Source organism: Callospermophilus lateralis, chromosome 13, assembly GCF_048772815.1.
Source record: "Callospermophilus lateralis isolate mCalLat2 chromosome 13, mCalLat2.hap1, whole genome shotgun sequence".
Classification (NCBI taxonomy): Eukaryota; Metazoa; Chordata; class Mammalia; order Rodentia; family Sciuridae; genus Callospermophilus; species Callospermophilus lateralis.
In genome coordinates this window covers 108,019,276-108,041,537 of record NC_135317.1, presented here as the reverse complement: position 1 = coordinate 108,041,537, position 22,262 = coordinate 108,019,276, and the positions used below count along the sequence as shown (strand labels likewise).

The 22,262-nt window shown below is 49.4% G+C and overlaps 1 protein-coding gene across 1 annotated transcript; it reads left to right on the top strand.

Moving 5' to 3' along the window:
* The first annotated feature begins 12,602 nt into the window (after nucleotides 1–12,602).
* On the top strand, nucleotides 12,603–21,801 carry LOC143412160 (flavin-containing monooxygenase 5-like). The gene is made up of 8 exons (XM_076872951.1): nucleotides 12,603–12,737; nucleotides 13,834–14,022; nucleotides 14,478–14,640; nucleotides 15,979–16,121; nucleotides 16,198–16,397; nucleotides 17,758–18,107; nucleotides 19,040–19,112; nucleotides 21,438–21,801. The coding sequence occupies exons 1-8, from the start codon at nucleotides 12,603–12,605 to the stop codon at nucleotides 21,799–21,801; spliced, it is 1,617 nt and encodes a 538-aa protein (XP_076729066.1).
* The last annotated feature ends 461 nt before the right edge of the window (nucleotides 21,802–22,262 follow it).

The window sequence follows — 22,262 nt, the reverse complement described above, 5'->3', positions numbered from 1 at the left end:
AAAATTAAAAATATTTTGTTTCAACTTATTAGAAACAGTAGGAATGCTTTTTAAAAAATTGTTTGCAAAAAATTGTTTTGAAGAAACAAAGAAAAAGTGCATCTATTTCAGGGCTTTGAACAATTTACTCTATATTTTCAATTTTTAGAAATAAGGACCACTACAGAATGCTAACCCGGGGCTGTTCCCCTACCTCAGTAAGAAAGGCAGCTGCACCTGGCTGTTCTCGTCACCCTGCCAGCCTCGGCGACCAGCCTTCTCCCTACGGGGACAGCTGGCTTCCTCACTGTTGGTAAGAGGGGTGCACCAGAAGGCTCTCTGCCACAAGCTCCTTCTCTCCCTCCCCCTGCTGTTTTGCTAGGGTTCTCCCTGCCTTCCTGTTAAAGTCCAGGCCACCATGGAGTGAAGACAGTAGACGGAGGGGTGTGCACTGAGAAGAAACACCAGTAGATACCCTCAAAACATGAGAAAGAAATGTAAACATTTAATAAAGTCTCTTAAAGAAAAACTGAAAGTTTATTATGCTCAGAAAAAAAATCCACACATCTCCCCATAACTTCCATGTCACGGAGACATCTCTAACCACAGGACCCCCGTGGCCACCTCCAGGGGCACCACCAATGCACCTGATGGGGACCACTGACAACTGCCTGTGATGGTGTGGATGTGAGGTGTCCCCAAAGGCCCGCATGTGAGACAAAGACGGCTCGGAGGAGAAATGATCACACTGTGACAGCCTTAACCCAGTCTGTGAACTAATCCCCTGACGGGATTGGCTGAGTGGTCACTGAAGTGGCAGGCTGTGGCTGGAGGAGGTGGCATGGGGTGTGGCTTCGACATACATATTTGTATCTGACCAGCAGAGTCAGTGTCTCTCTCTCTCTGTCTTTGTCTCTCTCTCTCTCCCCCCTCTGCTTCCTGTTCATCATGTGAGCTGCTTCCCTCCACCACACTCTTCCACCATGATGTTCAGCCCCACCTGGAGCCACAGATGGAGCCAGCCTTCCATGGACTAAGCCCTCTGGAACCGTGAGGCCCTAAATAAACCTTTCCTCCTTTACAGTTGTTCTGGTTGTGTCCTTTAGTCACAGCAGCGAAAAGCCCAACTGAAACATGCCACTAGACCAACTATGAGAACGTGGGGCATGGGACCTGTGGAAAGAGGGGACCTTGTAGATGTTGAGGTAAGGACCCTGGGATGAGGAAAGTGCCTGGGTTTTCCCAGGGGGCCCAGGTAGCCACGAAGTTTCTCACAAGGCAAAAGGGTGCAGGAGAGTCAGAGGGGATGTGACTGAGGAAGCAGAGAGCAGAGGCCATCGTGAATTTGAAGAAGTGTGGCGTGGTGGACCAAGGAAGGCAGGCAGCCTCGGGGCTGAGAAAGTGAGGGGTGAACCGGCCTCCCCCAACTCCCTCCCAGACCTTCCCGAAGGATCCAGCTGCCCGCTAAGCTTCCCACCTGGAAGGATCAAGAAGGATCAAGTTTGCTCTGGACCTTCTAGAAGGACTGCAATCCCACTCGATAAGGAAGACAAAGGGTAAGTCGGGAGGGTTGTGACACTGGAGGCCTGAGAACCATCACCAAAGGCTCCGCCTCAGTCACAAGTTCGTTCTAAGTCAGCTGAGACTACGATCTTCCTACCTCCTGTGTTCTTCACTGGTATTATTTAGCACTGTAAAAGATGTAATGTGACACATGGGAGCTCTAACCAACTTCTCCAAGGAGCCCCTGCCATGAGGGCCCTTCTTTCCACAACGCCAGAATTTACTGAATAATAATAAATTCACAGGCTTCACCACTTTCATTAGTGGTCATTCACTCAATACTCGTGGGTCATCTGGTCGTCACTGGCGGGCAAACACAAGTTCTCTATTCCTATCTTAATTTCTAATATCTGTAACATTCAAGTCACATATACTTTACACAATGAAACTTAACCAGGTCACAGAAAGACTAAGAAAGGGTTAGCGTGGCCCCGGGACCACAGGATGCTGAGCCAGGAGCACAGGCAGAGATATGAAGGCAAAGAGTCAAAGAGTCACTATAGGTGGTCAGATAAGGACTTTAACCAACCAGTTCCACAAAGGTGTCAAAGCAGAGGGTTGGGGTGGACAGATGTGTTTCGGTTCAGAGTGTTAGCCTGAGGTGTCGTCTTGGAGTGGGCCTTGTGTGGTCATCACAGGCAGAAGAAACCACGTGTGGCTGACTCTCAATGGGGACAGGTAACTGGAGGTTTGTTGCAGATTTTCCTGGACAAGGCTCCTGATGAGCGGCCGGTGATGGAGTCAAGGGGCACTGCCTCCAGTCTGGGTAACTCCCCATTTTATGGTCTCAATTCTCACCTGATGCGCTTGTCTGTTGTTCTTGACATGATTTGGAATGCCCATGTATCTAGGTATTCCTTGATTCTGTTCGATAAGTTGACACATATGAATTATTTATCGATTTGTGCTTTGTGGTGGAGCTGGGCAGATAATGGTTGTTCACTTTTACAAACAAGGTATGAAGTCACCCTCCTTGGAGCTTGTACTAAACTGGAGTGGCTCGTGCAAACTACTGCCCTCCCAGTGCAGTAACTCAGGTCGGGCACAGCCTGAAAAGTGCCCTTCTATACCTCACAGAGTGATTCGGAGCAGGACACAGCCTGCTGTCCACAACTACCAGACACACTAAAGGGATCCCTCTACCAAAGAGGTAACACCAGTGAAAAAGCCATTATCCAAAAATCAGACCTCGTTAGCTATCTTAACTACAGCTCAAGAGAATACTTAAAAGACAATCTAGAACTAAATCATGTGTATGTTCCTAACAGCGCTGCCAATGTTTCCGAAGTCTTAAACGGCCTCCACTCACACATTAGTGCCGTGTTACACCCCACCTAAGCTTGAGTAAGTTACCTGTTCATGGTTTTCAGGGGCTGACTGATAATACTGAGTGCGTCTGTGCTAATTGCTTTTAGAAAGCAATGCTTTGCTGTCTTGTTCACTGACGTCTTAGCATGATCCCTGCCATACGCATGCCTCGTCCAGGTATCTGCCAACATGGACCTCTGGACTGCCCTGACGTGTGAGATGCCCAACTATCAATGGCCACACAGATGAACTCCAAAACCGAACTCCCCTTCTCCTGGGGGCCCTTAAAGGTCCCTATGGAAGGACCTTTTCCACTTTCAACACCCTTTGTCACGCTGAAGTAGCCAGAGTGGCCCTTTCTCCTAACTACAGTGAGATGCACTTTTTCAGAGCAAGGAATGAAGCTGGGCTCTGTCCCAGAGCTACGGATCAGCAGCCCCAGGTGGGCTGGAATGCGGTGGCAAGCATGGGCCTCAGCAGTGCAAAGCCAGCCACACCACAGTGGGCCCGAGGCTGGTGAGCCAGGGCCCAGGCCAGCCAGGGCTCACGGACCTGTCACCTGGTGGTGGCCTGGCCCAGGCCTGGTGCAGACACCTGCCTCGTACACAGCCACAGCCCCAAATCCCCAAGCATCTTCAATCTGCCTTCCTCAAACACCTGGGAAGCTGGGATTGCCACAGGCAGCAAGAAAAAATCAGCAGGCAGCCTTGAATGGCAGTAGGGCTCAAGGCCACCAACAGCACCAGTACTTTTCCAAACCCGGATCAACACGGATTTAGACCAAGCATTGGTGTTTTCCAAACCCTGATTAGTGTTGACCCAAGTGCCCTAACCCCTAGACTATTGCACCCACTACTGCAGCCTGCATGTCACTGTCTTAAAGCCTGGGGTGTCTCCATTCTGCGCTCCTGACTTCCTGATGGTTTTAAGTGGTTCTGTCACCAGATAATTTCACGTGCTCTCCCGTTTCCAAGAGTCATTCGCTCCTTTTAAAAACACAGGGAAGACATACTTTTAATTCAGTGACCTGCCACTGCTTCTCCTCTAGCCCCTGCCCTGCCCCCCACCCCACTCCTTTCCCTCTTGCCCTCCTCTGTCATGAGTCTTATTCTTCAGATTTGCAAGACAAGAACTGGAGGTGAGCTGCTGGTCTGTTGCCACCCCAAGGGGCATGGCCCACCACCGAGTGCGCCTCCCACCACTAGTGGTCATGAGAACAGCTGCTACAGGAACCCGGGCGCTGGCAGGCCTTCCCTGTTGTCATTCGCTAATACTACGGGGGGTAGCTTGGCGGTTTGCACAGGCTTCACTCTTTTCCTCTTAAATTCTGCTTTCATGAGCAAGTGGTAGTTTTGTGAAGGATTAATCTCCTGTAAAAAAAAACTGTGTGATCCAGTTGGCTCTGATTAGAAGAAAATTGTAGGTTGGTTTCTAAAACTCAAGCATTAATACCAAAATCTAATTATCTCTTTAAAACAACAAGTGTTTCTTGAAATATTAATCTGCTCTTAATATTGGCAAGAGGTTTTTTCTTTTCTTTGAGTACTGGAGGTTGAACTCAGGGGACTTGACCACTAAACCACACATCCCCAGCCCATCTGCTTTTTTATTTAGAGACAGGATCTCACTAAATTGCTTAGGACCCTGCCAAGTTGCTGAGGCTGGCTTTGAACTTGTGATCCTCCTGCTTCACCCTCCCAAGCCACTGGGATTACAGATGAGTGCCACTGTGCCCACCCAAGAGGTTTTGATTTTAATTCCAAAGTTTACTCTTGAATTTTTCCACCATCTTCCTTCCTGCCTCGGCTGCCACTTCCTCTCTCGGCAGCACTCCCTGAGGAGCCCCCATACCTGACTGCTCTTGTGCCTACACGTCACCGTCACCGTCTGTCTTAAAGCCTGAGGTGTCTTGATTCTGCGCTCCTGACTTCCTGATGGTTTTAAGTGGTTCTGTCACTAGACAATTTCACGTGCTTTCCTGTTTCCAAGAGTCATTCACTCCTTTTAAAAACATAGGGAAGACAATACTTTTAAAAATCCAACAAAAATGTAAAGGCAGTTAGTGAAAAAACAATCTTTATGTTTATAATTCTACATCTGAGACTAAAGAAGTGAGTTGAGGTTAAAAATAAAAAATGCTAAGTTTCATTCGTTTTATATGAAATTCTTAGGAGGTTGGTTTTTTTTTTTTTTTTTTTTTTTTTCTAACCATCATCCCACTGTTCAGGAAAGCGCAGATTAATATGTGTAATACATTTTTCTCCAGAATTAAAAGTGGGACCTAAATTTAGTACAGCAAATTATGAAACAGTTTAAACACCTGGCATAGTCATGTTGTAGGTGATAGAGAGTGGGATTTTTTTAAATTAAATAATGCACTTTTGAATAAAACAAAGAACAACCACTTTGTGGGGGAAAAGCCAAGATGTGGACACGGCCAGGAGACAGGGCGGGAGGCCGAGTGTTGGCTGGGCCAAGTGTTTCCTCTGTGTTTCAAGATGATCTAAACCCACTCACACCCGACCTCGTCCCCTCGCCGGCCCTCTGCCTTCTCTGCTCTTTGTGTTGGCAATGCACATTGACTCAGTTATTTATTTAGAATTGTCAGAGTAATGCTGGACACTGTCGCTTGTCCTAAGCCTCCCTCTACATCCAGTGAGCCGGTAACCCTGCCAATGTGCCTCCCAATCGTTGGTCAGATCTGTTCCCTTATTCTACCTACAATGCTCTTTTATGTGTGCATGTGCGCGTACGTTGCGTGTGCGTGTGCTTGTGTGCGTGTGCATGTGTGTGTGTGTGTGTACTTTTGAAGTAGCCCACCACTCTGGCTATTCCCTCTCCTCCGAAAACAGAGTTATCTTGACATTTTCTGTCTGATCACCTTCTCCTGCCTCAGTTCTTCCCTGGAGGAGGCGCCCCGAAGCCCTGGCCAGGTGCCTGATAAGGCTCTGGCGATGGCCCCGGCTTCCTCCCTGCGCCCAGGGCACACACAGCCCTGAGATCCACACTGCTCCGGGCTCTGGGCGGTGCCACATGCGGGGGGACCCTCCTGAGACCTGACTTCTTTCTGTCCTCCTGGTGGACTTTTGAAACACTCTGCGGATATGGAGCCCTCGATCTCTCACATTCAGAGGAGCTCACCACTTTCTCTCAGTGCCACTTCTGAGCCTGGCCCCGGCCTCTGGCGGGTGTAAAGCTGTTTGCTTGCCTTATCCTCTCCACCCTTTAGTTCCTGAGGCAGGAATCTCCTCAAATCAGAACTTCCCAGAGTAAAGCCCGACAGAGGGAAGTGCCAGTGGAGTGACGCCATTCATTAATCACACCAACACAGGTGCAGCAGAAAGCCTGAAAACCTGTAGACTTCCCTGGGGGGAAATGAGCAAGGCGACGGAGGGCCGGAGGGTCCTGACGCACAGGCGCTGGTCTCATGCACTCTGGCGGTGCTCCAGGAGTCCAGGAGGAAACTGGGCCCGAGGGACTTTTCCTCCTGGTTGGAGTGGCCTTCATGGTGGCGCGTCATTCCCTGATGCGCCCAGCATAGGTGTGCTGGCAGTGCTCATGCCCCTCTGTCCCGAGCCCTTAGGGAACAAGCACCTGGAGATAGAGTGGTCCCACACCCAGGCTGACCACAGCGCTCGCTTTCCCTCCCCTCGCAGGCCCACGTGGGTGAGTCTAGCTCCTACTGGGCAGAAGAGTAAAGAGCCCATCCATCTACAGACAGACGTTAGAAAGCTCCAGGCACGTATATCATCTGCAGATCTGAATCATCCAGATTGCTCTTCATGGAGCCTGCAAACAAAGGTGGCATGGGAAATGGGAACTTCCAAGACACGTCTAGGGAGCCCAGTGCAGGCAGTCAGGCCCACCGCCAGGGGAAGTCACTGCTGGCTTCTGACCTGAATCACTGGATGAGCTTGCCCGTCCCACTCCATGGAGACGTGGGACATAAGATCCCGGCACTGTAGAGATGATCATGAACTCTACCCGAATATGTCAGGCTCAATGGCTGTCTGCCTGGTAAGATGTTATCATTCGACTTTTCATTTGTTAAACCCATCTCTATCATCAGGCAATTTGCTCCCATTTGCAATTATGGTAATCTGCATAAGGACCCCCCCCAAAAAATGTCCAGGTCATAATCCTTGAAATTTGTGAACATGATATTTTACACAGCAAAAGAAACTTTCAAGTTGTAACTACATTAGTTTTGGGGAGTGGGGAGAAGGCTTGGATTGTCAAGTGTGATCCAAGCAGGGTATTTGAGGCAGGGAGTCAAAGTGGAGAAAGGGGGTCCTGACAACAGGGGCAGGCAGTGGGGACATGCAGGGCCACAGCTGAGCACCCTGAGTTTTTCTTCCTTGCTTTCCGCAGTGCTAGAGCTGGGACCAGGGCCTCCCACAAGCTGGGCAGGGGCTCTGCTGTGGAGCTGCACCCCAGCCTGGGCCGCCTTTCAGAGCTGCATAGGGGAAATGGCTCTGCTCCTGCACTCCCACAGGCAACCAGCCTCCCTGGCCCCTGAGACTTCCCACCGCCCAGCTCTGAATCTTTAGGAGAGGGGGCTGGTAGATACTGTGACTGGATTTGTCATCTATGGAAGTCTTGGTCCTTTGTAGCAGCAGAAGAAAAGAAAACAAGTCAACTTACATCCTACTAGCATCTGACTCTTTGACATAGCTTCTCCCAGAATGCAGCCTGAGCCCCTTGAATGGGGCCCTGCCTAGCAAGCTGTGACACTGCCACAGTCAGAGCCTCCGGTCACACTGACTCTCTGCACACGTCTGTAAGCATGACACCACAAAGCACCAGGGGCCTGAGTCCAGGAGCCCCTCCCTGAGACCCCTGCATCCAGGTCTCAGTAGGGCTGAGAGAGTCCTGGGTGAACTGGCTTCACTTGGCATCACCTTTAGATCGTCTGTTCGCCCAGAAGCAGACTTGCTCCCCGTCCAGCTGTGGACGTTCCTGAAGAGGTGCCCTCAGCACGAGGCCTGGAACTTCAGGTGACTGACACTTCTGGAGGAAGTCCCCACGGGGTGGGAGTGAAAGGGAGTCAAGGGCTGCCCCACAGGACGGGGCAGAGGGACAGGGCTGAGAAGAGGCCAGCAGTGAGCCCCAGTCACAGACGCCGAGGACGCACACCTGCTGGAAGGTTCCCACCATGCTGGCTCTGGCCAGGGCCCCCCTCACCACACACTGGGCAGGGCCAAGGGAGGGCATTGCTGCTGCCCCTGACCTGCCAGGTGAAGTGGGCATGCTGGGCCTCAGGTCCCGGTGCTTCACGCCCTGGAGAACCTAGAGACACCCGAGACACACACTGTCCAGACCCGCCCCTGAGAAAACACGCAGCTCCCCAAAGGCCAAAACTGCAAGAGGACTCCAGGGGAAGAGCGTCCAGCCTCTGCAGGTGCACCCCCCCACGGCCGCCTCTTCCCTCTTGCCCCCATCCCTCCAACAGCAAGTGCAGTCCCCACTCTGGACATGCCCCGTGCCAGCCTGGAACAGACGGGTAGGCCATGCATTCACTCTAAGGGAGTGGGGATACAGCAAAGAGTGGGGACAAGAATCTGCGGGTGACTTTTCAAGAATTTCGGGAAATGTCTGGGTGAATGTCGCAGTTCAGATGAAGCAGATGAGATCTAATGCCATAAAAGCCCTCCCCCACACAAAGCTATAGGTGGTGACTCCAAGAATAATGAAGAAAGTCACTCACCCAAACACTGCACCTTTGGCTGCAGACTTCGTATGTCTCTGCAGATAAGACAAAGGATTTTAAATATTTCTGAAAAGAAGATGTCCAAGTGGCCACTAAATATATGGAAAATGCTCTATATCACTAATCATCGTGGAGAGCAAATCAAAGCCGCCATGAGATATGATTTTAAATGGCTATAATCAAAAAGTCATAAATAAGCGTAAGGGGAACTTCAAGACACTGCTGGTGTTTAGTACGACCCTGTGGAAAACAGCATGGACGTGCCTGAGAAAGTCAGAGCTGCCACGGGTGCCACATCCCACTCCCGGGTCACCTCAGGGAACGAGATCCACCATCAGGGATGCCCACTCCCTGCCTTTTGTAAGCAGCGAATGCAGGGAATCGCTCGAGGTGCCCATCAGTGGAAGAGTGGACACAGAAAAGTGGTGTATTTACACTGTGGAGTAAGAGTCGACCATAAAAGGACATAATCCTGTCATCTGTGACCATGTGAGTAGAACTGGAGAACATGAGGTTACATGAACTAACCCAGGATCAGAAAGACAAATGCCACCTGTTCTCACTTGTAGGTGGAAGTTTAAAACTTGACGCCATAGAACTGGAGAGAGGATCAGTGGTGGCCAAAGGCTGGGCATGATGGGGGGGCGGGGACAGGAAGCTGCAGAGAGAGGGACACAAAAATACAGTTCCTCATTTAGAGGAACAAGTTCCACTTCTCCAGAGCGCAATTAATAGTAACTTGCTGTACATTTCAAAATAGCTAGAAGAAGCATTATGCATGTTCCCAAGACAAAGAAATGGTGAACTTTTGAAATGAGGGATACAATGTCTCTGATTTGATCATTACTTGCATACACATATCAAAATATCACATCCTATCTCATACATGTGTGCAATTCTATGCCAATTAAAATAGTAAGAAATTTCAAAAGGAAAGAAATAAGTTTACATAGTGTGGACCAAGGACATGAAAACTCAGCCTGTGGAGACAAGACTTTTTCCCCATGGTTCAACGTGCCATTAGTGGAGGGTGGAGAGAGTGACTGTCCCCTGTATTTCCCACGACAGCACATCTCTGCACTATGAATCAATAAGGATTTTTGTGGTCCACGTTGGTTATGCGAATCTGTAATCACAGAATTCTCCTTCTGAGTTCTGATAGTGAATCTGAGGTGTCATTCTGTCTGGATTAAGGAATACTCAGAACACTGGTAGAGGAATATTTTGAGCATGTCGGTAAGGGTGTGTGTGTGGAGGAGACTCTTCTGTGAATCAGTGGGCCCAGTGGGGAGACCCACCCTCCCTGTGGGCAGCACCATCCATCCATGTGGCTGAGAGCCTGGAGAGAACAAAGGGCAGAGCAGAGGTGAACTTCCTCTTTCCCTTCTAGATGTGGGATCCTCTCTTCTCTGGGCAGCAGACTCAGACCCTCCGGGGGGAGAGCAGGACTTACACCAGTCCTGGGTGCTGCCCCGCCTGCGGCACCAGACAAGCTGACCACTTCAGAAAAGCCAAGGCCGGCATCACCTCAAGAGCCCGGGGGCTGCTCTCCAGACAACAGTAGCCCCAAGCCCAGGGCTGAGGGCACCTTGGTCACCTGTCCCCAAGGCAGCAGGCCACATGAACCCACAGTGCAGAGGATGACTGGGCCCTGAGAAAGGACCTCTGTCCTACCAGCAAGTGCCCAGCAGGCCTGGTCCAGCGAGCTCCTGACTAGGCCTGTGTCCAGCACAGACAGGCCACCACAGGGCCCCAGGGAAGCACCCTGGTTCCAGGTGAACCCTTCAGCATCAGCAGGTGTGGAAGGCACTCAGATGCAGCAATCAGGGGAAGGGGGCCAGGAGGGCCAGTCAGCTGGACCCCAGGACTCTGGCCTGTAGCGGGCTGAGACAGGCCTCTGGCCAGCACCCGCCAGGCCTTCAGTGGCTCACAGTAGCCCTCGGCCTTGGCCCTCACACTTGCTCTCCTGACACCCCAAGAGTGCCCCTCCTGTCACCTCCCAGAGTCAGTTATTTTGCTGTGACCTAGGTGGAGAGTCTGGGGGTTACCTGACCTCCAGTCCCAGGCTGGCCCCCATGGCCTGAGCTCACTTCCAACAGGTTCCCCCAGGCAGGGGAGGCCAGAAGCTGACTCACTGCCCGGGAGGGCCAGTGAGTGCAGACGATGAGGCCACAGTGTGCTGACCCTTGGGCAGAAGGAAGGCTTTTTGCTGTGGTCTGTGTAGATGTCCCTGGAGTCCAGGTGCTCAGGCTTGGTTCCCAGAGTGGCGCAGTTGGGAGGTGGTGAGATCCTTTCCAGGTGGGCCTGGTAGGAGGTCCTCAGCCCACAGGGGCATGCCCCGGAAGGGGGCGGAGGGACCACAGGCTCTTCCTTTCCCCTTTCTTTCCTGGCTCATGAGGGGAGGGGTTTGCTCCACCAGGACATGCTGCCCTCATCAGAGGCCAAAGCCTTGTCAGAGGTTCAAAACAAAGAGGTCACTCCATGTGGCACTGGAACTTCCAGAGCCCTGAGCCCAAGAGAACTTGTGTAATGGCCTCGGGTTAATATTGCAGATATGGAGTGTGACTAACACAGCTGTTTGGCTTCTAGAGGTTTCCCTCCAACCCCACAGTCTGCTCCCTCACAAGCCACTTCTGAGCACAGCCCCCGCCCATTTCCCAAATATCCCTCGGCAGGGAACAGGTCACCTCTGTTCCCTGATGTCCCCAGATCAGCTTCATTCTCACCACTGGGCCCACCTTCTCCTGGAGAAACCTCAGGGGTCTGGGATATCTCCAGGCCCCAACTTGAGTCAAGTTTGGTCCCCAGGGCCCCACACTGGAACCCCTTATTGTTTTTCTTTTACCTGAAGAATCAGGGACATATGGTTACCAATGTCACAAATTTTGGATCTGCAATGGTTATTTTGGGTGTCAACTGGACGGGATCAAGAGATATTGAGATAGCCGGTGAAGAAGTAATTATCCTCAAAGTTCAGTATGCACTGTGTATTCATCTTTTCCTGAAACGGAAACACAGATAGTTTGCTATTTGATGGGAAAGATAGGGTTGCTTCTGTGTACCCTGTGTGTGGGTGAGGGTGTTTCCAGAGGACACAGGCCTGAGACTCAGGTAACAGGGAAAGGAAGACCCACCCTCTACGTGGGCAGGCCCAATCCTAAGGGTGGGAGGTAAGAACAGAATAAAAGGCAGAGAGAGACCCACCATCTCTCTCTCCCTAGAGCTGGGACACCCTTTGGCTTGGACATCAGAACGCCAGGCTGCTGGGCCCAAGGACTCCAGGACTCGCCGCAGCTCTTCCCGTGGCCTCGAGAGAGGTGCCCCATCACCGCCCTGGGTCTGCAGCCTCCATTCCTGGACGGAGCCCACAACCAGCACCACAGGGTCTCAGTCCTGAGGACGGCCTGTCCTGGCACTCCTGGCCTCCAGCAGCACGTGAGCACTTTCCCCAGGCACCGCCCTCCATGCGTCTGCCTCCCTCTGTGCCTCCTGCTAGGCTGCTGGCTGGGTCTCTCTGCAGGAGCCTAACTAATGCCTGGGGAGAGCAACCTGTCACTGGGGGATGAGAGCCATGACTGCTCTTTCTGTGGGTCTTTCTGACAAGATTGCTGGAGGGGCTGCCCCTTGCTTGAGCCCCAGGGGAACTGAGGCTGACCTCCTGCACAGGGACTGCAGCAGTCATGTGGGAATGGGCTGCGGCATCTCACTGACCCACTGGAGCAGGAGGTGGGCCTCTGGAGCAGCTCTAGAGAACCTGCCTCCAGAACAAAGGGGCCAGGCTGAAAGAGGGCGGGGATGGGAGCAGACACAGGCCAGGCTCCTCTGGAGGTTGGGAGGAGCCTGGAAGCCCAGAGACGGCTGGCCAGCAAGGAGGGTGGACTGGCTTCGGAGCACAGGCCTTGGCACCCAAGGCCACACTGGGTTAGGACAGGAGTCAGCAGCACAGCGGCTCACAGGGCCACCCCAGACAGGACGGGCCCTCCTGGAGGGCCTTCCCTCTGGGACAACAGAACTGAAAGAATTCTCCTTCATTTCAGAGACCATGAAAGCAAAAAAAATTGCAGTGATTGGCGCCGGGGTCAGCGGATTAGGGGCCATTAAGAGCTGCCTGGAAGAGGGACTGGAGCCCACATGTTTTGAAAAAGGCAGCGACATTGGAGGACTGTGGAGATACGAGGTAATTCTGGGCTCCTTCCGTGAAGTGCCAGCTGTGTCTGTGACGAGATGCCTCCTCTCTGACAGGAACCAGAACTCTGTCCACTCTGAGCAATTCCTCCTTCACTCCTTGGTGTCCCTTATAAGTGGCAATGTCTACACTGAGACGAAGCTGAAGCTCCCGAGGCTGGCAGGAACCTCTTTCCTGCATTTCCCTGACAGCCCCCAGGAGCACTTGGGCTTCTGCACATAAAACTGACTTGTCGTTCTGCTTGGCAGACTTGGGGACAGGACGGAGGTCACCTGCATGCAGACCCTGGCCCTTCCCTGCACACCACGGGTCACCTTCTCGCTGCTCTGTGGGCGGGTTGGATGCAGTTGAAAGCAGTGTGTTCACTAGGGACCCTCCATGATGGGCAGAGGCAGCTCGTGCTTCTGAACAACAGCGAGACTTTAAGCACGTGGCACAGAGTCTTCACACAGTGTCCCCCTTCCTGGCCCTGCCTGATTTCACCTGGTGTGTCAGTTCGTGAGTTGACACACCACGTGTTCATGACTGCTTCCTCCCGGGTTATGTGGTACCTATTTCCAGGGCCTCCTCCTAATCCATGTTCCTCCAGCTGCGAGGCTGAATTTCTCCTTGGGAGACTTCTCTTCACCACTTGGTTTTATGTTTCTTCCTTTTTGGTTGGTTTAGAATTTGTTTCTTGTGTCGTGTTTTGATTACTTTTAATGTTTTTATTCGGGTGTTATATTTACAAATAATAGTGGGTTCATAGAGACATATCCATAGGTATAAAGTATGTAATTTGCTCCAGTTCATTCCTGATACATCCCTTTCCCTCTTCTCCTCCTCCCCCCGTCCTTCCTGGGTTTTCTGATCTGTCTGGACATTCTCCTGTAGGGAGGCGATCAGGGCACACTTAGGGTCCATCATCATGAAGAGGATCCTACTCGGCTCATCTCCACATGGGCTGACTCCAGCACCTCCTTCCTGCTCAGCTCCATTGCAGAAACCCACAAGGACCACGAGTCCCAAACCCAGAGGCTGACGACCCCCTCTCGTTCCCCACTGTGTGCCTGAACACTCAAGGCCATGGCCGGTTTGCTTCCCACAGGAGACCCCCGACACTGGACGAGCTGGGATATACAAATCCTTGACCTGCAACACCTCCAAGGAGATGACAGCCTTCAGCGACTACCCCGTCCCTGACCATTTTCCCAACTACATGCACAATTCCAAAATGATGGAGTATCTCAGGATGTACGCCAGGCACTTTGGCCTCATGCAACACATCGAGTTCCTGGTAAGGAAGGCAAACCCTGCTCAGCACCTCCACGTGGGTCCTTGCAAATTCTTCACCAGCCAGAGAGGCAGAGTTGCCCGTCCAGTGTGCATGCCCACCACAGTTCTAGAGAGACCTGGTGTCTCGGCACATTCTCTACGTTAGTGAAGACATTTCCAACTTAGGTCCCCTCCAAGGTACACTGTCTCTGCATTGCTCCCTGAGCTGAGGTTTCAGTTAATTTTATTAGACAGAGAATACAGGTTTAGGAATGGAATTTTATGTATTATGTTGTCCAATGTACCTCGATCCCAGGGAACAAACAATTCTAGGAGGTTGTTGTGCATAAAATCATAAAATCCCAGGAGCGATGGAGAGAGAAGCCACCGCCCACTTTTTTGTGAACCCAGAGTTCTCTGGGGAATGGAGATGAGCAGTGCTCTAGCACTAAGGCTGCCTTGGCCCTTGCTTCCCAGGCGAAGGTGTGCAGTGTGAGGAAGCGCCCTGATTTTTCATCCTCTGGCCAGTGGGATGTTGTGGTAGAAGCTGATGGGAAGCAGCAATCCTACATCTTCGACGGGGTCATGATCTGCAGCGGCCATTACACTGAGAAGCATTTGCCCTTACAGGAGTTTGCAGGTATTTAACTGATGAGTGTGAGGGACAGATCTTTGGATCCAAGAATCTCCGTGCCCACGCTAGCATGGGCACAGACAGAAGTGTTTTCCTGGCACAGTGGGGTGCAGAGTGGAGCACTCAGATGACAGAGGTACCCCTGGACCTGGAAGCCCAGCCTTCCCCAGGCAGCCCAGGCAGGGGTCTGGCCTTCCAGGAAGAAGAAGCAAGTGAGCAATGGGGTGTGGCCTGGCCAGGAGAACACACCCTTGCTGTGGGAGGAGCAGGTGTGTGGGCAGGAGAGGCAGGCGGGAGTCAGTGAGCAACCAGTGCAGTGTGTGAGAGTGTGTGTGTGTGTGTGTGTGTGTGTGAGTGTGTGCATGTGTGAGTGTGCACATGTGAGTGTGTGCAAGTGTGTGTGAGTGTGCACGTGTCTGTGCATGTGAGTGCATTTTGTGTGTGTGTGTGTGTGTGTGTGCACTTGGGGGGACTGCTACCTGATGCATTTGCACTTACACAGGTCTGTCTTGCAGTGGTGGGAAGATGGTTTGACAGGGAGAAAGACCAAAGCAGACACATGAATAACGAGGAGATCTTGACAGTCCCCAAAGAGAAGGGAGGGAGGGCTGAGTGAAGACGGGTAAAACATACACCTGTAGCAATGTCTGTGATATTTGTGGAATACAATCAAAATTGTCAAGAACCTCTGAAACTACTCATTCTTTGATTAGCCTTTGTCCTAATCAACAGAGCTGCTGACGGGCGCCTGTCTCTGGAGCTACTGAAATGTGACACACACACTCGTTTACAATATACACATTGTAAACACATGGCAAAGTGGGTAAAAGCCTCAGGAGTACCTCTGTGGGCTGATTATACACTAGCCTGTTAGATTATGCTAGTTAAATAAATACATCATTAAAACTTCCACACAGTATTCTGCTGACCACTCTAACCTCTAAAGCTGCGGTCAGCTTCCTTGGACAGCACTCTGCACGCTCACCTGGTAAGGACCTTTGTGCACAATTCCTTCTCAGTGTTACAAGAAGTGAAGAGCAGTTCCTCGTATATCAGTGGAGAATCAGAAAAAGACAAGAACATCCTAAGGTAGCACCAGTGAGCACAGTGAAAAAGCTTCAGGTTGGGTCTTAAGGGACATTCGTCTGCTGGATTTGGGTCTCAGCCGTATCCACACTACCGTTGGACCTTTTGTTCCCTGCACAGCCTCGTTCTGTCATTTCGGCAGTGCCTGACCCACAGCAGCAAAGGGGGTAGAAGAGACACAGCCTCAGCTTGGAAGCACATTGTGCCAGACCCTGTTCCAGTCTGTGCTGCTGATGTGGGTTGCTCCTCTCCTCCCAGGCATCCAGAAGTTCCGGGGCAGGTACCTGCACAGCTGGGAGTACAAGCATCCAGACACTTTTGCGGGGAAGAGAGTGGTTGTGATTGGCATTGGGAACTCTGGAGCAGATGTGGCTGGCGAGATCAGTCGTGTTGCTGAGCAGGTTGGCATTTTACCCTCATTCTGACATCAACGTGAGAAGACAGAGTTGTTACTGGGCGGCTTCTCCTCTCTCGCAGGTTTTCCTCAGCACGAGACGAGGCGCGTGGATTTGGAACCGGGTGTGGGATGACGGCAACCCCATGGACACCGTCCTCTTCACCCGGTACAATAGGGCACTCCAAAAACTACTGCCCTCATTCCTCATCAACAGGTGGGCAGAGAAGAAACTGAACGCAAGGTTCAACCACGCCAACTACGGGCTGCAGGCTGCACACAGGTACGTGCACCTGGGCTGGGACAGCCAGGCAGCTCAGCAGAGTCTGTAAGTTATTTGCAAAGAACCAGGATCAAAGGAGACCATTTTAACTGAGGTTAGAATGCATTTTGATTGATAATATTCAAGTTATTTCCTTCCAATGTTCTTGGAATTCCACTAAGGTATAATTGATCTGTGTTGGGGGGGGTGGTGGACAGAGACTCAAACATCTGCCTTATTTGAGTCCTGACCATGTGACTCTGCCTTACTTCCTCTGTTTGCCATCACCTGTCAACTACTCTGTTTGCTCTTGAATTCAAAACCGTGATTTCACCGGGCTTGGTGGCCCATACCGGTGATCCCAGCTAGTCAGGGGGATAAAGCAGGAGGACTGCCTGGGCACTTAGGAAGACCAGTTCTCAAAGTAAAGCATAAAAGGGCTGGGGCTGTCATCAGTGGCAGAGTGCCTGCCTAGCACACACCAAGCCCTGTGTTTGACCTGTTGAACCCCAGGGCTGCCAAAGCCCCAAGCCCACTGTTTTTGGATCCCAAGGGGAGACTTGGAGGACTCAGTGGAGAAGGCTGGGACATTTGATCACTTAGTGCTCTGCAGGCAGTGGGCAGAGACACGATAAAGGGCCACCCTCACAAGCAAGGGGCAACCATGGGACTTGTCACCTGCCCACTGCACAGGTGGTTTCCTTCAGAGGTTGATGGTTTATGGGTGCTTTCCATTACTTTACCACCCAGGTCACCCCTTTCAGATCCCCTCCAAAGGATGAAGATGAGAGAGGTGGCCAGCTCCCCTCTGCATCTCCCTCATTACTATGTTAAGTGGAATCTTGCCTCACTGCAAGCTCTCCTAGGCACTGAAGAGTATTTAATGCAACAGATCCCCAGTACTACCAAAAAAGAGAAAGAAAGAAAGAAAAAATTCCATTTCACCTTGTAGATCCTTGAAAAATATTAATGACCAACTAACATCAAAATTTACATATTATTAAGATGAAATAAATATGTTAAAAATCAAAACAATACTTAGGTATTATCTAATAATATTTAGTATGTATTATCACTTGATTGGCCCAATCTGATTTTGCTATTGTATCATTTTGTTTTCACAAATTTAGAAACTGAGACTGAAGTGTTTTGGCATTTGACCAAGGTCTCAGTGGCTAATAGGTAGAACCAATACAGAAGCTGACTTCTGACTCTGAAAATCAAGTTCTTATCCAATAAACTATACTACCTTTATAAGAATACCAATAAAATAATTAACGTTATTGAAATACTGTGGTGGCTTCCTGAGTATTTCCAAACACAGTTTCTTGAAGGAGGAATTTTATTTTCACTTCCTCACATTTCCTTCCTTATCGTGCAGAATTTTTTCATATCAAACAGTTGTCAGTGACGACCTGCCAAATCACATAGTCACTGGAAGAGTGCTGATGAAACCAAATGTGAAGGAGTTCACCGAGACGTCCACCATCTTTGAGGATGGCACTGAAGAGAAGGTTGACACTGTCCTCTTTGCCACAGGATACACCTTCTCTTTCCCTTTCTTGGAGGATGACTTAGCAATCCTGGACAGCCAGCATTCCATGTATAAGTTTGTCTTCCCTCCTCAGCTGGAGAAGCCAACACTGGCTTTCATTGGCCTCCTGCAGCCCGTGGGGGCCCTCATCCCCACAGCAGAACTCCAGAGCCGATGGGTTGTGCGCGTGTTCCAAGGTAGGCCCACTCTTCTACGTGAGCACACGGGGTTCCTGATTACGCATGAATGGCAAGGCACCCGAGCTCTTCTGTCCAGTTTACCTTTTATCACAGCACCTGAGATTTTTCCATAAGAAATTACTTTTGTATTCTCTAGAAAGTCGATTTTTCCTTTCTAAAAGAATTCTGTTGAAAATAAGAATTGTAATGCATTCCACTGCTGTCATGTATTTTTTTTTAAAAAAATAAAATCAATAAAAGATAAAAGAAAAAGCTTATTAAGAAAAAAAAAAAAAAAAAAAGAAAATGAAAGCATCCAAGGAAAGAACAGGGGAACAGCCTAGCGTTCTGTGCCTACTTCTCTTTGTTCTGTCCCTCATGTTGCTGTGTCTTTTCACACTCAGACCTTCATTCTGCCCTGTTCCCTCAGCCCCCAACACTCACATTCACACCCAGGCCACTTTGGATTTTTACTTCTTACCAAAAGCATCATTGCAGTCTCGGGATGTTTTCCCTCACTGCACAACTCCTGAAGATACAGTGAGAAGAATGATTTCCCACCTGCTCAGAAGCCTGAGGAGTTGTATTTGAGATGTGAGCTCCAAGCCAGAAAATGTCTAGAGAGATTTTGAGACATATCAGTATAGTCTGAGTATCGCTGAAAGATTAAAAAAACACACTGGGGAATTCTTGGTATTCACAGATTTTGTTATGGGTTTAAAGTGAGGAACAACTCAAAGCCTATTTCTCTTAAGGGAAGATGACTCCTCTCCTGACTCCTGAAATTGATTGGAAATTCTCTTCCTTGGGATTTTATACAAAGTGCTTTAATTATGAGTTCCATAAAAAGATGATTATTACAACTCTTCTCATTCAAAACTTCTTCTTTTTTTTCTTTTTATTTACTCATCTCGCAGCCCTCCTTACATTTCTCTCTTGCTTTTTCTTAGGACTGAAAAAATTGCCCTCAGAGACTGACATGCTGGCTGAGATCAACAGAAGGAAAACGAGAATGGCCAAAGAGTAAGCACACGATCCCTGGCTAAAGGACACCAAACTCGTTCAGCAGGTCCTATTTGACCTTTGTTTTTGAACAAGGCACTTTAACAAGACCCCAAAGACAATTCTAGCTCTGTGACATTATGGTGACTTCGCACATGGGGACAGGTGTGGAAAGTGCCTGGCTAGAACACCAGTCTCATAGGATGTCCAGTCCCTGCCCTGAGCGACCTCAAAATGAGGAAACGAGAACATGCCAGAAGCTGCCTATGCGTACTGCCAGAACCAAAGTCAGAACACAAGAGGAAACCAGCTCAGTTCAGAATAGAGAAAACACACAGTGCACCAACGCACATCAAGAGCAGCTTAGGGGGATGCGTACTCCTTCAATGTGGTAAACACATACTCTGTGCGCTTTGAGGAAAACCTATGCTCATGAGCACACTCGGGGAACTCTGGGGGATGTGTCCTTCTTGCAATTTCCTAACTAGGCTTTCAGTATAGGCTATAAAATTAACAGCATATGTGAATGCCATTCGTGTCTACTTCAGTCTACTCTTGGTAGTTTATAGCTTTGTTGCTAAAGGAAATGGATTTCACCTGTGTTTTCTAATTGATTATTTCTAGGCTTCGTTAAAGTTATTATTTCATGTACCATTATGTGGTAATCAGAACACTTTACTCCTTTATTAATTTTAATGATTCTTTACTTGGTTATCTTAGGAGGGTAAGTGACCATGAAGTTGGTTCTAATTTTCACTCTGCCTTTCCTATATCTGGATCTTCTTTCTGGTATCTCTTCCTTGGCTCTACCTTAGGAGATGACCATAGCTTATACAGGAGAATCAGATGTTCTTTATGGATTTATTTAAACTGTTATTAGTGTTTTACTATTGAAGATGATATTGACTACTATACTTAAGAATGTGTCCTTGGATTAGGACACAACTAGAGAAAAGAAATGCATGTTGGATTTTATCAAAACCCATTTGAACAAATTCTAAAATGACAGGGATTTCCACCATTGACATGTTGATGGCATGAATTATAGGAATACATTTCCTACATTAAACATGTCTTAATTTCTAGGGAAAAAGACTAATTGGTCATTGTGTGTGATTATATTCCAACACTGTTAACTGTTGGAGAGAAATTCATTTGTGATTTTTTGAACTTTTACAGATGGGAATGGTCTGAGATTGTCCTTTCCTCACTCACCCTGTTTCTAATTTTGTTAGGTTGTTTTGAAACTTATAACCTAACAAAATTAATGAACAGTGCTTTATATGCTAAATCATAGCTAATGATTAAAACTTCAATAGGATAAGGACTTCATGCTACTTGAAAATATCACATATACCTATGATATGTACATATCATTGAATAACATATGTATCATCAATGTAGATGTTTCAGTTAAACACTTACTTAAGAAAAAATTCTTGGGATACATTTTTCCATCGTTTCCAGCATTATTGGTCTAAGTTTATTCCTCTGTTTTCATGTGAAATATAACCATGAATTTTTTAGGAAATTATCATTGTCATTTAATTTTGCAAATCTTAAGAATCTTCTAACATTTCTTCCCAACGTTTTGAAAAATTTAGGTATTTTTTTAGATTGTCAGAAATTCCAGTCTTGTTACTCTTTGACCCAAGAGTGATTTACTGGAGTGGCTTTTGTTTGTTTTGTTTTGTATTTTGGTTTTGGGAGTTTTTTAGTTGTGGATGGACACTGTACCTTTATTTTATTTTTATGTGGTGCTGAGGATCAAACTTAGTGCCTCGCACATACTAGGCAAGTTCTCTACCAATGAGCCCCAACCCCAACCCTGGAGTGATTTTAATTTCTGAGTAGGTGGAAGAAGTCCTATGTAGGAAGCAAAAAGTGCATCATGATTGTCTGAGACGTCCCAGGAACTGAGGTCTAGAATGAACACAGGCAGAGACAGCTCACATGGCCTGGAAGAGTGCTGTGAGCAGGGCAGGTGACTCTTCCCTCACTCACTCCTTGCTAGTCAGAGCTGTGTGGTGGGACTGGGGGCTCTGGGGTGGAGCTGTGTCTGCCAGGGAAATGGTCATCTCAGCTTCACCCGCCCTTCCCTCAGCCTTCCTACATACATGTCCCTCTGCTGGGCACTCGAGGAAGTTTACACACGTCAGGCATTTACATGTGGGGCTAGACCATAGTATCCTAAGGAGGCCAAGGCATGTGCAGGACATCAAGATGGTTTGATAAGCAGAAGACAATGGAGTCAAGAAAAAAGCAGAAATAAAGTCCCTTGGAAACTCGGGATGATGCTGACGAAAATGTGACATAGGGCTTCCAACATTGTCCTTCTTATTCCAGGTTTGTGGACAGCCCCAGAGATGCATCTCGAGTATACTACATCGACTACATGGATGAGATTGCTTCTGAGCTAGGCGTCAAACCCAACCTGCTCTCCCTCTTCCTCTGGGATGCCAAGCTGGCCAGGGAGGTTTTCTATGGGCCCTGCACCCCATACCAGTACCGCCTACAGGGGCCCGGCAAGCGGACCGGGGCCCGGGCAGCCATCCTCACCCAGAGAGCCCGGATCCTCAAGCCCCTGAGAACACGTGTGCTCCAGCACTCTGGCTCCCGTTCCTCTAGGTGGCTTTGGGTCAGAAGTGTCTGTGCTGTCATCTTTCTCTCTGCTTCCATGGTCACCATCTTGCAGATGATCGGTCATTAAGCTCACGTGGACACAGATGGGCCTGGAACCAGAGAAGAACAAAGTCACTCAGATCTGAATCTACCAAAGGGAAGCAGTCAATGGGCTGGGGAAAGACATCCTTGGACAGACCAGCTCACACCCAGATATTTCAAAGGAAACAGAATTACCCCAATGATGGTTTTCCCTGTGCTCTACATGAAGGGAGGTGTGAAATGCACAGCTTTGCTCCCCTTCATTTCAGTAGGAATTTGAAGGTTTGACAGGTTTACCAACAGAGGACAATGAAATGACAAGTGGGCTCCATTGGAAACCAAGGGGAGAGACCAAGCAGAGCCAGCAGGAAACCCCAAACGTGCGTCCTGCGGCCTCCAACTTCCCCCAACCCCATTCCTACTGCACACAGAGACCTTCTGGCCAACAGAAAAACCCGACAGTCTCCACCTTCACCAACTGACCCAGCAGCCCTGTTACAGAAGAGT

Coding starts and splice junctions, on each gene's coding strand:
- LOC143412160 (XM_076872951.1), top strand. CDS start 12,603: ATGAAAGCAAAAAAAATTGCAGTGATTGGCGCCGGGGTCAGCGGATTA. Junction 12,738..13,833: donor GAGGACTGTGGAGATACGAG/GTAATTCTGGGC, acceptor TGCTTCCCACAG/GAGACCCCCGACACTGGACG. Junction 18,108..19,039: donor GGTTGTGCGCGTGTTCCAAG/GTAGGCCCACTC, acceptor GCTTTTTCTTAG/GACTGAAAAAATTGCCCTCA.